Consider the following 17033-nt stretch of genomic DNA (forward strand, 5'->3'; position numbering starts at 1 on the left):
CTCCACCTTCCAGAGTTCCTAACTTGTCCCATCCCAACAACCCATCACTCTCAAACAGAAATCAAATTATCAGAAGAAGGAAGAGTATGCTCTCCTTTCCTTGAACAAAAGCATCGATGTCCTTGACCTCGAAGAGATCCAAAAGCCTTTGGACATACTGACACATTCTGACATATCCAGACTTGCTGTATCTCCCTCAAGCCATTCACTCAACTGAAATCCTAAAGAAAAAAAAGCTAAAAAGGGAAAAGACAGCGTTTAAAAAACATCATTAAGACTGCTCTGTGGCCCCTCTAAAGGGGAAAGGACGGATGGAGCAGCCATGGCATTTCCTAACTTCTAAGACCACAGCTTGTTTCCTCTCCAACAAATACAATACAGCAAAGCTTAAAAGTGAAGTACAGACTGCTGTAGTTTCAGACACCTCTTCAAGATACAATCACTAATGAAATAACTTGGGCACATCTGTCAAAAACTCAGGAGGCACCATCTTGACTATAAAAACAGGGACTAGACAGAAAAAGTCAAAATGCTTTGTCCAAGGTCCTGTGGTTGACTCACGAAACTGACTGGACTCAGGGACACAAGGTATCACAATGATGAACATCTGCCTTCCCACACACACAAATGAAAGTCCTCCAGTAAAAAGGATCTGGCTTTGGAGGTCAGCATTATTCAGACCTCTGGAAAATCAGAGGAGTTTTTCTCATATTAGAATGGATTTTTCTCTGACCCCTTTGAAGATAACTGCTGGGTCGGGTTACGTGAAATGTCCACCTCATTGGTATCTTTAGTCTACCTCTGAATGCCTAATGAACAGCATGAACATGAGGTAATTATGTAAGAATGCTTTCCAGAATACTTCTGCAGCAAAGATTTTATATTTTAGCAGATCTAGCTTTACCTGAGACATGACAAGGAAAAAAGTAACTATTTCCTAGACATCTCCTGCATAATCAGCCAGGGAAGCAAACAGCTGTAGCTCCAAGGTCATGTAGATGATGCTCTTGAATCTCAGTAAATGGCACGGAAACACAAAAAGTGTGACAAGGACACAGCTTTTGTATCTTTAATGTAAAATCCTGGAAATAAAAAAAAAAAAATACTGTCTAAGATTGTTCTATACATTCAAAGTAACAGCTGCGTTCCTTGGCAAATAAAATGTGCCTGATTTCCAGTTTTCACCTTTTGACTTCCAAAAGACAAATTAATTTCTCCATGTTTCTCCTCATCATATATTTTACCCAGGTTCAGTTTCTCCTATGCCCAGACAGGAATTCTTTAAAATATTCTTTTAAAATATTTAAAATTTAGAAGAAAAAAATGTCTCACTGATGCAACTGCCTGCATCAGAGCTTAGTAATAAAATTAATTTTTTAGAGCCACGATCAGGTTTTTAGTCTTTCACAGCCAATGTTTTACACCATCTCTCAGCACTCCCTGGAATCTGCCTATACCCCCATTTCTCTTTTCACTGGACTATAAAAGGGAGGAAAGAACTGCTCCCTAGGGACACCTGATACCATGTAGCCTTTCACAGCACTTCTCTTCCTTCAGCATTTTTTAGGCTTGGTGGGATGATTTTTTGCATGAACTTAAACAGATGGGTTCAGTGACTCAAGCAGTATTGACTGGAGACACACATTCAAAAAGCCAAAATTTAATACAAATCAAATGGAAGAGAGTCTTTAGGCTATGACAGTTGATTTTACCACTACCCAAGGCTGGCATACAGCTAATTTTCCCTCTGAGGCACTGGTGGTTGTAACTGAGCTAGTTATAAAGTAAGTATATTTAAGAGCTAATTGTACGTCCTTTGTAGCTGTCCAGAACCTGGCATCAGCAACAAAAAAATTCTGTTTTCCTGGAAACAACTGTCTTTACATCATTACACTAAATTAAATCATGATGTACAGTTTTATTCTAGGTCTGTACCTGTCAGTGAAAGAGATGAATGAGCAAAAATGGTTCTCACTCACTTTCCCCCAAAGACCCTGAGCTCACGCTCCTCCATGTCAGGGATGACACACTGCTGGTGTTTGCTGGAAGCTCTCAGCTATCCACTGCTAGATCTTGATTCCAAACCATTCCCTGCTGCATGCTTTGCCACCTCAGCTGTTAGAAAGGCTCTGCTCTATTTAAAAGCAATGGGAGAAAGAGAAAAACTCATGGTATAAAAGACAGATTCTACAGTTAATGTCAATTCTACAGAAAAGAAAGCAGATCCTTCCATACTGCTGACCCAAGGTGCAAAAATGCCTCTCTCCAGTGTGAGCATAGAGGAGTACATAGGTAGGCTGAGTTTTGGAGTCATATGCACAGTAGACAGATCTGGTTTAAACTTCTAGATAAGGCACCCTGGAAGAGGATCCAGAGATTCATGCATTACATTTCCCACTGCACAGCATCTTCCCACCATTCTTCAGTTAACAGATCTGGCACAGTTTTAGTCAAAGTGACTTTTCTAGAAGAAATTAAAGCGAAATTCTTGGGGAGCTGTGAAATTGAATAAGCCTGTGTAATCTGTCCTGTGTGAATCTGAAGGGGATTCTGCTGAACCTTGGCTTTTCCTGCAAGCTCCCAAGCACTTCCGGATGAACTGGCCATTCTTCTTGCTTCCCTTCAACTCCACAATCCCGGCAGATTTTGCAGCTTAAACAGGGAAGAAAAAATAAGAGATGTTCAGTCATCTCATATAGTGAGGCCCAAGTCTGCAAAGCACAGGGCAGGACTGAACCCCTTTCTTCTCCTCCTCACCATGCAAAGTTCTCCTACCTGTTTCCATAAGCTTCAACTCTCTGCACAGCTCCTCCTGCATCTTCTTCCTGTAGTCTCCAAACATGGCTCTCATGAGCTGACGCTTCTTCACCAGCGGAGCCTTGTCACTGCGCAGTGTCCTGATGGCCCTGAGAGCCTCCTCAGCTGCAGCAAGGGACAAACAACACACAGGTTAAGGCTCCCTGCTGGCTCTGCCCCTGCATTCCTGCCAATGCTCCCCCCTTCTACACCTCAGTGCTTACCCTGCTTTGGAGTGGGTTTCTGTGTCTTCAAGCCGAGTTCCAGCTGGTTCACACACCAGTCCAGCTCTTTCCACAGCTGCTCATCTGACTGCTATCAACATGAGGCACAGTGAGCAAGAAGAAATAAGTCACCCAAAAATTACAGCAGCAGTTGCTACACAGGATGAAAGGGAACTCCATAACATCAGGATTATTCCAAATATCATGTTCTGGTGATCACTTTATAGACTTTATGACATTTTCCCTCTAGTGTTTTTCATGAGATAAACTAAAAGCATTGTGCAAATGTTTAGTTGCAACTCACTGTCTCTAGTAGGTGGATTTAATACGTGGCTGCCATTCAGAAGGTGCTGTTTTCTGGAAAGTTGTTCAGCTTTCAAATAAACTTACAGAGGAAAAAAATAAACAGTAACAATAACAAAACCCCCTATCCCCAAACCTGCACAAAATCAAAAAAAAGCAAACAATAGACAAAATCAGAAGCTGAGTCTTTCTTCTCAACTCCTCTGTGCTTGCTCAACCAGAAATGCATGAGGAGGAGGAAGATGAACCACATGGAGATGGAGGAAACCAAGCCCCACAGAGCAAAGCCAGGTGGCTAACTCAGCAGTGGGACAGGGTAACAAGGCTTCCTGGGACTGAAGCAATTCTTAAGTTTATGTACATGTAAATACAAATGCCCTCACACTGTCTCCTTTTACCTACAACGGTGTCCTTTCAAAGAACTGGAAGGGCTTTCTCTGACCTTCAACTCTTCCTATGTCTCTGGTGCTCAGCAGTGTTTATTGGTAGGACTGCAGATGAAGCAGACCTTTGGATGCAATGTCCCATAGGTAGGTGAAAACCCAGTGCAATTTCCTTGTAAAATATTAAGGAAAGGAAGGCTTTGTGCAATCTTGTATTACAGTACTGATCAGGTGGCACTGTTTGTTAATAACACCTCCACCAGTGCTGGGAAGTAAAATAAAATGAAGACCTGGACCTTAGCAGAACAGAAAACCTCAGGGTGTGCCTTAATGTTGTGTTTACACATAACTTGCAACTCCAGGTGATTTCTGGGCCATGCCCTACAGAGAAATCTTCTCGGAAGCACCCTTGAGCTTTACCACAGGCCCTTGGCTACACCAGGTGGCAGTTCTGTGCCTTGGCTTTGCTCCTTGCACTAAGAAAGCAATTCATCCTGCAACATGCACATCAGAGCTACAGGGCCTGGCTCAGCACCCACAGGCACCAGCTTGGCCCCAACTGAAGACAGTTACCTCAGTTACCTCCATTTCCTATTTTTATTTTCTTAATAAAACATGGCATCCAGCTCCCCCAGAATTAGCTGTCACAGGCCTAAACATGAAATCTTTCACCACAAATCTAAAGGACCATTAACTTCCTTTGCACTGGTCAGGTTCCTCAGCTGTGTAGCAAAGAAAGCAAACAGCTGCAGGAACATGTAAGCATCAAGCATGGTCTTTCAGCTTCCATTTCAAGGCAGTATGCTAACTGTTCATCTGTACAAAGAGACAAAGTGTCTCTTTATAAATGTCTCAAGGGTTTATAAATTAAGGGATCCCATCAGTACTTAACTACCTGAGAGGTCTTCTCATCCTGATGGGAAGTATCTGTATTTTGACAGCTGTTAGCTTCTGCTTTTGCCTTCCTGCTGGTCTCAGTTTCTTCTGTTTTGTTTTTACTGACAGGTGATTTTTTTTTTTTTCTTTTTCTTCTTCTGGGCAGCTCCACCTCCTGTTGATTTCCCTGACACCGCCTCATCTCCAGGGGCTGTCTCTGTTTGGGAGATCTTTGATGTGACATGGCTTCTATCCTCTTTGGGTGCATTCCCTGTCACTTCAGTTATCTCAGGCTTCTGCAAGGCTGCAGCCTGTGGCAGAGCTGCTATTTCAGCAGGCAGTGAAGGATCTGCTCCGTGGCCTGTACATTGGCTCGCTGGAAGTAACTGAAGATGAGGACAGTCTTCATCTGGGATAGCAAAGTTGAAAGCAAACTTGGGTTCCTGTCCAGAAGCAGAAAACCTCAAGGTTCCATTCCAGTTCTCCTGTTTGGTGGCTGTTACTTTGTTTTGTACCTGCTCAGCACCACCGTCACCAGGGTCAGCTTCTGGGTCAGTCTCAGAAACCGTAAAATCAAATCGGAAGTCACTGCCAGATGATGTGAACAACTCTGGCTTTGCCTCAGGGGTTGGGTGAGACTGTTTCACACCATCTGCAGCCTGTCCCTTGCTTGGCTGTACTTCTACAATATCAGGATTCGTGCCTAGAAAAGACAAAGAACATTTTTTCAGTACTGTGTTCTCAATGCACCATGGGGATGCCTCTGCACCTTCCACTCTAAGGCACTGCCCAGAGAGGTGACTCAATTAATGCTGCAACCTAAGAAATCTACAGAAAAGAACCAAATCTCACAATCCCACAAGGGATAGCTCAAGCTCACCTTTCGCCATGTTCTTCTGATCCTCATCCATCTTGATGACAATCCCCAAACTCATTGCTCATCACCTGCTGCTTCTCTGCAAGAGGAGTCTCAGAGGAGCACAGGACCTTGAAACTGTGTTGGGTCTCTTCTGCTGCACTCAGAAAACACCAATAGAGACAAGAAACAGTTTATGGTGGGCCTTAAAACCCACACTGTGGGATGCTGATGACTGACCTTCTTTGAATGTTCTCTGTGTTTATACCCCCTCTGACTAATCCATAACTAGCAATCAATTGAAAGTGAACTCCAAGTGCTTCTAGAAGCTCAAATACTGAGATGTTCCACCTGTGCCTTTTCAAAGGCTCTTAATGGAAGATTTCTCATTTTCCCTGAAGCTTAGGCAATGGCATAATGCCTCCACAGCCGGAAATTTCTCTTTAGCAGAGCTTTGGCAACAGACAGGATTCATCTGTACTTCTACGCCGGCTGCCTCCTGCTAAGAAGGTGGAAGTAAAGGTTTGCAGCCCGCCTGGGGACAAGGCACACTAAAACACTGGGAACGAAAAGAATTAGGATAAGGAGATGAGCAAGGATCGGGAAAGGCCTTTAAGGAGAACCTGCGGGCGCCGGGCCCGGTGCAGGCCTAGCGGCAGGGCCTTACCGCTCCATGCCGCGCTCCCCGCGCCGCCGCCGCAGGAAGCGGCCCCGCCGCACCGCCCACCTCCGCTTACGTGTGGGCTCCGGCTGGGCCCCGCCCGGGCCGGGCTGACACAGGGAATGGAGCTCTGGGCCTCCCCGGACATTCCCCGTGCTGCCGGCTCAGGGCGGTCAGGCCGGGCCGGGGTGCCCCGCTCTCAGCTCTCGGGCCGCGCCCCGCGCTGCGGTTCCGCCCCACAGCGCCCGGGCCCGACGGGCCGAGGCCCCAGCGCCCACCTTGACACGACCCCTGCGCCTCGCTCCTGCTCGCCGGAGCCCCACAGGGCCCTACGGCACACGTGTGCCCACGGCCGGGCCGCGAGGACCCGGCGATGCCGCCGCTTCCCCGGGCCAAAGCGCCGCAGGAGCCGCCCACAGCGGCCCTGGCCTCTCCCTTGCCGGCCTGACACGGGCCCTGCCGGCACGCACCACCGCGGGCAGGCAAAAAACGGTAATGCACACGCACAGGTACCGTCAAATCCCATTTCTATTTTAGATTAACCTTTTGATTATTTAGTTTTGTAAATAAAAAGTTAGACACCTTGTTTCATAGGCATTTTTTCCTCCTTGGATTGTTTCCGACAACAGCCGGGTCCCCGCGAGGTCAATACTGCAGCAGCACAGCGCGTCACAGCACAGGGTTTGGTGTCTTCTCAAATGCTTCAAACCATGGAGGTTATAATTCCTCTTGACATTGGCAGCTGATGTTAAAAATTCTCCAAGGCTGACAGAAGGGCTCTAAAGTGCTAGGAAAGCACTTCCAAATGTTGCTGCTAAAGATTATAAAATGGTAATGGAAAAATCGGTACACTTCTGCCAATCCCAACCAGACTTCTGTCTGCCTTACAATCTCCACCCTAGCTGAGACTTAGCCGTTGTCTGAGCCCTCCCCTCATTACAAAATCCACCTCAGTGGTTTGAGCCTTATCCAAGATGGGTCATCGGACTTTATCTTGAGGCTTATTCTGAGTGCTTGAGTAGGGTCGAAATCAGCATCAGTCCTCACATACAAGTGTCCCAAGAGTCAGGAAAAAAATCTGACAGTCAAGTATTGGAGAAGATAAGGAGCACAAAGTTATGAGCTATCCTATCTGTCTTGAAAGGCCAGAGTCCCACTGCAGTTTTCCTCTCCCTCAGTGCCTGAGCTGGACTGAGAGCTCGTGAGCCTGCCAGAACCAGTCTGGATGCATCCCCTAAAGCAAAAGCTCCCCATCCATGGCCTGAGGAATGCACAAACCCATCAGGTGATGCAAAAGCTCTTCTTGGTATGGCTGGCACAGAACCTGCACAACCCATCCAGAAAAAGCAAGGAGTGAAAAGAACATTGTTTTATATGGCAGGACACTGTTCTTATCTCCAGCTCTGTGGACTCAATGCCCATGCAGGGAAAAGGCACAAAGGACCAGCAATGCCTTGGTATTGCTGGGTTTGATCTCTGCCCTGAGGATTCAGCCCCACAAGGGCACCGAGTCAGTGACCTGTGGCAGCCCTGCTCTGAGGACACGTGACAGAAGGGCTGTCGGGAGATCCGAATGTGATCCTCAGCTTCTGCTGACACAACAGAAACCTTGTCACAGGAAGAGCTGCGAGCTGAGCTGGTGGAAGCTGATGTCTAACAAGTCATGGCTGCCTGGGAGTGAAGCAAACAACAGGCAGAGGAATGGGAATGGCTTGAGTCTGCCTCAGGTGCAGAGCATATTAGTGTGTGCTGTATAAACCATGCAAAGGCTGGGACAGTTCCTTACTGCTGTCAGATGGTGACAGGAGCACCTGTCTGGGGGCAGGACAGTTGTGCAGTCCTGTAGGTCACTCCAGGACTGGCATTCCTTGCCAGCACAGAGCTGCCTTCTTTCCCCATGCCACCAACTGAGCACCAACAAATTTGTGGCAGGCATGGCTGTAACTGGAAGCTGGAAAATGCAGCTCTTTGGTATGAGGCTCCTTTGAGGGAGTTGCATGAAGGAACTGGGAAAAAGAAAAACCAAAAGAGAGAAGTGGAGTGTTTTCCAGAGCTGCTAACCACAGTGCCAGGGAGCCTTGGAGGGCACTGGGACAGCCCAGTGTCACATGCCCGACACATCCTGTCTCCAGACTTCCTCGCCGGCAATGTACGTGGCTTGCACATACAGGCTGTCATTCAGCATTAGGAAATCTGTGTTGGACAAGAGAGAAAGAAAGCAGCTGTCAGAATGGAGCTGCTGGAGCTGGCTACAGAGAGCTGAGCTCAGTGGGGAAGGGCTTCTCCCCACCCCATCCTGGCACTGGCAGCTCTGCTTTCTGCTCAGCTGAGATGTGGAGGGCACTCCAAAGGGTTTCCCAAACACCACCAGCATCCAAGGGAAAAACCACTGAAGCAAAAGCCCAGAGCTTATCCCAGGCAGAGCAAGTCTCCCTGCAGCTCCCACTGAAACAGCAGATGAGCATGTGCTTACAGCAGCCCCTGCTTTGCTCCAGCAGTTGTGAGCCCTGACACCATTGTCTCCACACCAGTACGTGCTGTGCCCATACCCGTACCTGCATCAGAGTCATAATTCAGTGTCCCCTTTTTATGTTCAATCCCCAGGAGCTGAGCGGGATGCAGAGACGCCGCCTCCAACGCGGTCTCTGCCGAGCATCCTTAGACAGAGAATTGGGGAAATGTTAGGGCAGCCAGAGTCCCATTGCCAGAGCAGCCCAAATCCCCCTGGACAAGGCAACTGCCAACCAGGCAGTTGATGGACCCAAGCTGGAACACCCTCAGCACAGCCAGCTGGAGCTGGGAAGGGAAATATTCCTACAGGAGAGAGCAGGCATAGAAAAACTGAATACCTAGGGTATGGAGAAAGGAAAACCATTCATTTTTTTGAGGAAGAAGCAGGAGAGTTCACCTCTCATTAGTTCTATGGGTTATAATGAAACTTCCCTTCAAAAAGGGGCTTATCTGAGGGCACTGATCCCAGCCCTTGCCATGTCTCAGGGGAGAGGGAATGTTCCTGGTGGAATGTACATATCTGGCAAAAGCAAGACCTCCTCCTGTGTCAGGGTAGGAAGCACCAGCTTGTGGACAAGGCCCTCTTACCTGTGGCTTCTTGGAAGTGTCGCACACATGTGTCCATGGTCGCCACGCTGCCACTCAGGGTCTTTGTGCCTGGGAGAAAAACAGGATGGCACTGAGCAGTGCCTGTAGCTCACAGCAAGAAGGAGGGCACTAGGGAAACATAATGGGACCAGAAGTGCAGAAGTCCTGGGTGACAGGACCAAGCTGAAGTGCCTGCAGCCACTTCCTGCTGGAGCACAAGAAGAGGTACATGGGTGTTAACCCCAACTCCACTATCAGACCAGATGGACTGGGTGAAACCAGCTTCCAATGCAGGCATCTGCTGCCAGAGGAAGGTAATGGAGAAAGGAATGCTGCTCCTCTGAAATACCTTCCCAGCCTTCATCTGCTTGGGAATTTGAAACTTAGGGAATTTAGCTAGCAAGAAGTGGTAGTATTATAATAAAGAAAAAAGACAATAAATATCTCTTAAGATTTCTCCATCCTTACTGATGCCCTGAACCTCTGGCACCCTTGATACTGGGCAATGAGATTTTCAAAGGTGTTGCAGACAGCTACAACTGGACAGATTCCTCCACGAGGGTGGCACGCTTCTCCTCTTTACCAGGAGTTTCATGATCCACAAGGCCAAGTCACTGCAGATCCACCAGGCATCAAAACCCAAGAGGGTAGCACAAATGCTGCCATACACCGCAAGGTGTGCTCACCTCCTCAGCTGAATGGTGCCAGTGGCAGCATTGTCCCCAGCTCTTCAGCAAGAGGGACAGCACTTACCTGCGATGTAGGTGTTCAGCCCATCGATCTCCACCACCTGCTGACCCAGCGTGTGCCGACCCGGTGCCAGCCCCATGCCAGCAATTGCATCTGTCACTAGCACCAGCCCTGCAGAACACAAGGAAAGGGGCCCTGTCAACACTGCAGCTGATTTTGCTGCAGCTCCAAGCACTGTGCCCTTCTGACCCTCCCAGAGGGTCACGCATCTCCAGCTACATCCCACCAATGCAAGAGGACTGAGGGATCAGGACATGTGGTTGTGACCTTTCAGACAGCAAGGGCAGCACAAATGTCTTCTGGGAGATGGTGCAGTGCGCAGAGTGGCTGGTGACACTGTGGGGACTGCCATAGCTCACCTTTGGGGTGGGCTCGATGGGCGATGCGCAGGGCAGCGGGGTTGGTGTGGATGCCATCAGAAATCATGCCATAGAAGACCCTCCGCCCAGCAGGAATCTTGTCACTTGTCAGCAGCCCCACAATGCCAGGGTCACGGTGGTGGAACTGCTCGAGGGAAGAGAGGGGACAAGCTGTGGAGGATCACCAGGACACACTGGCTGAGACTTCCCTTTGGGGGATGCAGCTGCCATCTCTATCACACAGTGCCTGGCAGCTTTACTAGGCAAACCTGGGCATTGCCTTGAATCACAGAATCACAGGATGGTTTGAGTTGGAAGGGACCATAAAGCTGATCTTGTTCTAACCCCTGTCACGGGCAGTGACACCTTCCACTATCCCAGGGTGCTCCAAGCCCCATCCAAATTGACCTTAAATGCTTCTGGGGATGGGACAGCCACAGCTTCTCTGGGCAACCTGTGCCAGGGTCTCAGTACCCTCACAGCCAATAATCTTTCCAATATTCCATCTAACCCTGCCCTCTGGCATGGGAAGGCATTCTTCTTTGTCCTGCCCCTTCAGGTCCTTGTCCCAGCTCTTCTGGAGCCCATTTAGGCACAGGAAGGAGCTCTGAGGTCTCTCTGCAGCTTTGTCTTCTCCAGGTGAATACTCCCAGCTCTGCTAGCCTGGCTCCAGAGCAGAGGGGCTCCTGCTCTTGCAGCATCTCTGTGGCCTCTATACTCACTCCAGCAGCTCCATGTCCTTCTGGTGTAGGGCCCAAGGCTAGAGGCAGCTTTGCAGGTGAGGTCTCACCTGAGTGGGACAGAATCCCCCCTTCCCTGCTGCACACACACAGGAGGGGGTCTGGGTGCACAGAACAGCAAGGGCATGTCCAGCTTTCACCCACTAACATTCCTAGTCCTTCTCAGTGAAGAACTTCAAGAGTCTGCTACAGCCTTGAATCCTTCAGATCCAGCAGTAGGAATGTAAAGCCAGAGGTTCAGTGCCAAAACCTCATTGCAAAGCATGATATAAAACCAGCTAGGGAGAACACATACCCATGGGGAGCAGGAGAGAAAGCCCAAAAGCAGCCCTGGAGCAGGGCAGAATGCCTCTGGGGACTCACCGGCAGCATGGCATTGAAGAGGTGAGTGATGAAGGTTGCTCCGTGCTGCACAGCCTCCTCAGCCTGGGATAGATTAGCCACTGAGTGACCTGGGAACACAGACCAACGCCTGATTCCTCTGCCCATCTCTCCACTGATTTCCCTACAGGAGCAAAGACACTCCATCACTGGACTATGCTCTAACGCCCACCCTGGCCTGAGGTCTCAAGTGCATCCTTGACACAGATGTGTCTGGCCATGACCTGAGGAGACTCTGGGATTGGGTGTTTCACCTGAACTCCTTCAGTGTTCACATCAGAGCTGTCACATGCTGCCTTGCTCACAGCATGTTGTCTTTAGGCTGGTCCAATGACGTTTTCCTGGCCTCAGATACTTAAATGTTTTGTAGAGAGGTATCAAAGGATACCCTCACAACAGTGGGATTTTGCCAGGAAAGCATATGGGAATTAAACTATCCAGAAAGAGACTTCTGTCTCTCCAACAGGACAGCAGCTCTGTGGAGCTGAGCTTGCCTTTCTGGAGTTCTTTATGTGGCTGTGGGATAAGAGATAGTCTGCTGTATGAATGCCCTTCTCACTTGAATAACTGAATAACTTCCCTCCTTAAAAAAAACAACAAACTTCTTCAATGATCTGGGACAAAGAAGAGTTTGTGAAACAAAGGCAAAGAAAAACACAGCCAGTTTTAAGTCAGAGGCCAGCCAGGAGGGAGAGGTTCCTACAGCACTTCCTGTTGAAAAACAGTTATCAAAGCAACAGTAACCTTTGGAAAACGATTTCATCTGTCACGTAAGGCCTAAAGCAGTGCAACTTCAGAGTTTGAACCCTTCCACATCATCAAACCTCCAACTAAGACTGCTATTCTTCCCTGTGTTAGAACAGCACCTTGTGCTTGCTGCAGAGGCTCCTCAGTCGATACAAACTTTATCCCTTGCCATGACAGATTGACAGCATCAAACGAGGCCCCCATTTGTGGCAGGTCTGTCATCTCCATACAGGCCAGACAAAAGAGAATCCCACCCTGTCCAGTTGCACTGAGACACCATTAGAGATCCACAGCCCCAAGGGAGGGGCAGCCAGAGCCCCCCTAAGCCCCGGGTGCCCCAGCCCTTACCCAGGGAGACGCAGATGCCCCGCTTGGTGAGCTCCCGGATCACCTCACTGCTCCGCCTCATTTCAGGGGCCAGGGTCACTATCTGGACGCAGTCCAGGGAGCCATAGGTGGCAAGCAGGTCCTGGAAGGCACCTTCCTCAAAAGTGCGGAGGCAGTGCTCTGGGTGGGCACCTTTCTTCTCCTTGCTGATGAATGGCCCTTCCAGGTGAGCACCTGTTTCAAACAGGAACAAAGAACAGTGACCCTTCCTCCCCCTGCCAAGGACCAAGAAACCTGTTATGTCTGCTATGCTCTAATCACACTCTTGCCACTTTTCTGCAGAAAAACATATGGCTCAGGCAACTGTGAGCTCAGCACAGTGAGGACACACTGCTGGCCACTGGCCAAGCCAAGCCACCCCACTGCCTTTGCTCCAGGGGCCTCAAAGGGGCTGAAGCAGCGTGTGTATGATGACAGAGACCACAGCAAAGGCCAGGCACATCCTGAGGGACAAAGGTGGGTCTGTGCATCCCTCCCACCAAGAGTTCCAGCTCCTATTTGTGCTCTGTAACTTCTTTCACCTCAACCATGAACAAGATAATTGCCCACCACAGAGGGATGAATCCACTTACCCAAGATTCCTGCTCCATGGGCTCCACCATTTCTTACACTGAGCTGAGGGAGAACCTAGAGAAAGGAGTTTGTCAGGCATGGTAACCCAGACACAGCCCCCCAACCTGCCAAATCAGACCCAAACATCAGGTCTGTAGGTAGATTTGTAGCTGGACCACTTGGCACCATCACAGCCCACAAAGGAAAAGCTGTCTCCAAGCCTTGGTGTGCAGAGCTTGCTTGGGAGACATGGCTGTCTCAGCATTCTAAAGGCTGAGGGCAAGAAACCCAGGGTAGAGTGCAGCTCTTCATGCCTATGGCTTTTCTGCCCTGGCAGCTATCCCAGTTTTGGCCCACCCACCTCCTGATACCAAGCTCAGACCTTTATCACCCTGTGGATGGGAGAAGAGAAGGCCCCTTACCTGGTGGTACACAGATGGAGGAGAAGTCACCAGAGTGGGACAGAAAGAGGTCACTCCATGGGAGAGGATTTTCTGACTGACCAGGTCAATACCTGATTTGAAATCATCCGTAGCCAGAGAGAAGTCCACCCCGAAGCCTCCTGCGCCACAAACAAAATGAGTGAAATTGTAGCTTCCTCAGTGGGTGTGTTCCACCCAGAAACACTGAAGAAAGACTTTGTGTGACTAGAGGGAGATGTTCCATTTGTAGGGCACTGACACAGAGGGCTCCATCAGCACTTCTGTCCTACATTCTAAGGTTCCAAAAGTACAAATCTCACCATCGCTGCCCCCCTGAAGTGCTCTTCCCCACAGCATCTCAGTGTTTTGCAAGCACATCCTTTTTATTTTGATGCAGGGCAAAATGTGACGATTCCCAGGTGAAAAGGGATCTGACTTCCAACTTTAGCTACCATAGAACAAGCCCCTCTTTCCTTCTGAAGAGAGCTATTGCAAGTATTATTCCCTTGGGAAGTCCTGCCCTCTCCTCCCACGTCCTGGAAAGGGTAGGGCAGGCATCCTGCCAGTGCAGGGGCAGGATAAAATATAGATAAAAATGAGTTCAGAGTTTCGCCTGAGGCAAAGAGGATCACTTACACGACAGCAGCAACCACAGGCAAAATTGCTATTTGTCATTGGTTGGGTGGCTCACACCTCCCTTGAGCAGCTGAATGTGTCATGGGCAGGACACCTGCAGTGGGGCTAGGGATTAGGGACAGACAAACCCGGGACACCCCCAGTCCATGAGTGCATGTAGCTTCACTGTACCATTGATCTGGACATCGATGAAACCTGGGGCAATGATGCTGTCCTTGCAGTCCAGCTGGACATCAGCAGAGCCCTTCTCATCAAAGAAGAGTTTCTCTGGGTTGAGGATCTTCCCCTCTCGCACCCACAGGTCCTCCCTGGAGGGACAGTCACATACATCAAGCTCTGGTGCCATCTGCAGCACGTGGAGCAGGTGGCCATGCCCCAGTGACAGTGACCCTGGGCAGAGTGGATCCCACCGGCAGCTCCTGCCACAGGCTCTGTGATGTCTGCCAGAGCACAGCTGGGACACTCTTCCAGCTGGGACGCAGCGAGCAGCCCTCTCCGCCTGGCTCTGGCTCTACAAAACTCAACGGGAATGGGATTTTCACGGGCTGCCCCTCAAAGGTGGCGATGATGACGGCCAAAGCACCAGAGGGCTGGCAGAAGAGACAAAATGACAGAGACCGTACACCGCACCCGCCCCAGCTCCCTCCAAAACCTGGCAGAGGGGCCACGGGACGGTGGGAGCTCGGCGGGGCGAGGGCCGACAGCCGGTGCACAGGGGGAACTGGCGACAATCCCTCGGCACCGCAGGTGTCCGGTCAGGCAGGTGGCCCGAGAGCCCCCGCACCCCGGGGACCGCCGCAGCCTCGGTACCCACGGACACCACGATATCCCGGGACAGCCCTGAGACCGCCGGACATCACGGTACCCCAACAGCCACTCCGGTACCGCCGGTAACCCCCGCCTCACCTCTGGAGCCGATGGTCCCTCAGGATGCGGCAGTTGGTGAACTGGACGATGGGCGCGTCCGACACGGATTTGTTGGACGGCATCGCGGGGCAGCGGGAGCCGGCGGGAACCCCGAATCCCCCGGTGGCCGGCGCAGGGGGCGGGGACCGGGCGTGGCGAAGCAAGGCCAGGCCGCGGCTACGGCGGGAGCGGCTGCCGCGGGACTGGGCAGCCGGTGAGGGGCGGAGGCACGGCGGCACCACCCCGGAGGCAGGCGGAGGGTGACCTCCCTGCCCTGCCCGGCGCTCTGAGCCGACGCTGTGAGGAACAAGCCCCACGGCGCCGTGCGGCTGGGCCCGGCCGCGGTGCCCGATGAGCGCCGGGCCCGCGGCGCCGTCCCCGCTCCGGGGGCACCGGGACCCGGGGGCGCGGCCTGGGCGCGGTCCCGCCCCGCAGCGCCGCCTGCTCCTGCTCACGTGAGCGCGCTCGGCACGTGCCGGGATTCCCCTCCCGCCCCGCGGCACCTGACCCGCCCCGAGGGCCGCCATCACGGGGAGGGCGCCGCCATCTTGGGAAGGTCGGCGGCGGAAACCCTCCCCGTGAGACTCCCTCCCGAACCCCCATACTGAGACCCCATCGTGAACCTTCCTCGTGTGACCCCATCCTGAACCCCCTATACTGAGACCCCACCCTGAACCCCTATACTGAGACCCCATCGTGAACCTTCCTCGTGTGACCCCATCCTGAACCCCCATACTGAGACCCCATCGTGAACCTTCCTCGTGTGACCCCATCCTGAACCCCCATACTGAGACCCCATCCTGAACCCCCATACTGAGACCCCACCCTGAGCCCCTATACTGAGACCCCATCGTGAACCTTCCTCGTGTGATCCCATCCTGAACCCCCATACTGAGACCCCATCATGAGACCCCATCCTGAACCCCCATCGTGACATCTCATCCTGAACCCCATTGTGAGACATGATGCTGAGAACCCATCCAGAAACAGAAACCCCATCCTGACACCTCCATCCCAAGACCCTCATCGTGATGTCCTCGGCCCACTGGCCCCTGTGTACCCGAGGGAAGCTGAGGAAACGTGATTCCACCCAGCTGATGTGGGCTCTGGCACTGCTGATGAATCTCTCCCAGAAAAGAAAAGCGATGAGGAAGATAATTGTGTATGAATGTAATATCCCAGTCTGGCCTGGAATTGGATTTTAATTAGGTTTTGAGCCATGCTTATCATTCCATGATGTCAGTGCTTGTCCACACTACAAGCTGCTCCTACTGCCAGCAGGATGCCAGGAAAGGGGCCTGAAAGGGAGAGATGGGAATGATGCTGGTTGAGGCTGAGGAAACTATGTGCAGCACTGTTCTGGGAATTTGAGGCTAAGACTGGTTTCAGGCCACAGAGATGCTCCAAGAGCTGAAGCCCCTCTGCTCTGGAGCCAGGCTGGCAGAGCTGGGGAGGTTCACCTGTAGAAGAGAAGAGATGGAGATCTTAAAGCCCCTTCCAGGGCATAAAGGGACTCCAGGAGACCTGAGGAGGAACTGTGAACATCGTCCTGGAGGGGCAGGAAAAGGGGGAATGTCTTCCCACTGCCAGAGGGCAGGGATAAATGGGATATTGGGAACTCTCTTGGACTTCTCTGGTGAATAAAAATAAAACAAATACTTGTTCTTCTTCCCCAGAGAAGCTGTGGTTGCCCCACCCCTGGGAGTGTCCAAGGCCAGGTTGGATGGAGCTTGGAGCAACCTGGGATAGTGGAAAGTGTCCCTGCCCATGGCAGGAGTGGCTGAACTGAATGAGCTGTAAGGTTTTCCTCATGAAATTATGCACTTCTGGGACACCCAGCAGTGTATTGCTGGGAATGATTTCAGCATCATACAGGTGGAGCTGAGGAACCTCCAAAATAAGAGAAGATGAATCCTAAAAACAGCTCTCGGCCCCGCTTATCTGTCTGTGAAGAA

General features: G+C 51.0%; 2 protein-coding genes and 1 long non-coding RNA gene across 4 annotated transcripts in view; 1 reads left to right on the forward strand and 2 right to left on the reverse strand.

Annotated features, from left to right (window-relative positions):
* LOC136368051 (uncharacterized) overlaps positions 1-17033 on the forward strand; it is an 83265-nt gene that overhangs the window by 54171 nt on the left and 12061 nt on the right. The window lies entirely within an intron of this gene.
* On the reverse strand, positions 1640-6103 carry C15H8orf33 (chromosome 15 C8orf33 homolog). Of its 2 annotated transcripts, none has more exons than XM_066329998.1 (5): positions 5463-6103; positions 4602-5285; positions 3021-3108; positions 2776-2922; positions 1640-2652 (listed from the first exon to the last, which is right to left on the reverse strand). In XM_066329998.1, exons 2-5 carry the CDS (start codon positions 4848-4850, stop codon positions 2465-2467), a joined length of 672 nt encoding a protein of 223 aa, XP_066186095.1. In that variant the 5' UTR covers positions 4851-5285; positions 5463-6103; the 3' UTR covers positions 1640-2464. The 2 variants fall into 2 exon arrangements, with proteins under 2 accessions (XP_066186095.1, XP_066186094.1); XM_066329997.1 differs by having other exon boundaries at positions 3021-3111; positions 5463-6102.
* AMDHD2 (amidohydrolase domain containing 2) lies at positions 6610-15491 on the reverse strand. Its single transcript, XM_066329996.1, has 11 exons — positions 15079-15491; positions 14344-14480; positions 13537-13676; positions 13135-13189; positions 12524-12736; positions 11411-11499; positions 10308-10452; positions 9952-10059; positions 9199-9267; positions 8655-8756; positions 6610-8292 (listed from the first exon to the last, which is right to left on the reverse strand). The coding sequence occupies exons 1-11, from the start codon at positions 15159-15161 to the stop codon at positions 8204-8206; spliced, it is 1230 nt and encodes a 409-aa protein (XP_066186093.1). The 5' UTR covers positions 15162-15491; the 3' UTR covers positions 6610-8203.

This window comes from Sylvia atricapilla, chromosome 15 (genome assembly GCF_009819655.1).
Source record: "Sylvia atricapilla isolate bSylAtr1 chromosome 15, bSylAtr1.pri, whole genome shotgun sequence".
Taxonomy (NCBI): domain Eukaryota; kingdom Metazoa; phylum Chordata; class Aves; order Passeriformes; family Sylviidae; genus Sylvia; species Sylvia atricapilla.

What these genes read in the sequence shown, in the direction of transcription:
- C15H8orf33 (XM_066329997.1), bottom strand. Translation starts at nt 4,850, where the DNA reads ATGCACCCAAAGAGGATAGAAGCCATGTCACATCAAAGATCTCCCAAA. An exon ending in GAAACCCACTCCAAAGCAGG is followed by an intron (nt 2,923 to 3,020) that starts GTAAGCACTGAG and finishes CCCTTGCTGCAG; the next exon opens with CTGAGGAGGCTCTCAGGGCC. An exon ending in GTTGAAGCTTATGGAAACAG is followed by an intron (nt 2,653 to 2,775) that starts GTAGGAGAACTT and finishes TCCCTGTTTAAG; the next exon opens with CTGCAAAATCTGCCGGGATT.
- AMDHD2 (XM_066329996.1), bottom strand. Translation starts at nt 15,161, where the DNA reads ATGCCGTCCAACAAATCCGTGTCGGACGCGCCCATCGTCCAGTTCACC. An exon ending in GGGCATCTGCGTCTCCCTGG is followed by an intron (nt 11,500 to 12,523) that starts GTAAGGGCTGGG and finishes CTGTGTTCCCAG; the next exon opens with GTCACTCAGTGGCTAATCTA. An exon ending in GCTGAACACCTACATCGCAG is followed by an intron (nt 9,268 to 9,951) that starts GTAAGTGCTGTC and finishes TTTTTCTCCCAG; the next exon opens with GCACAAAGACCCTGAGTGGC.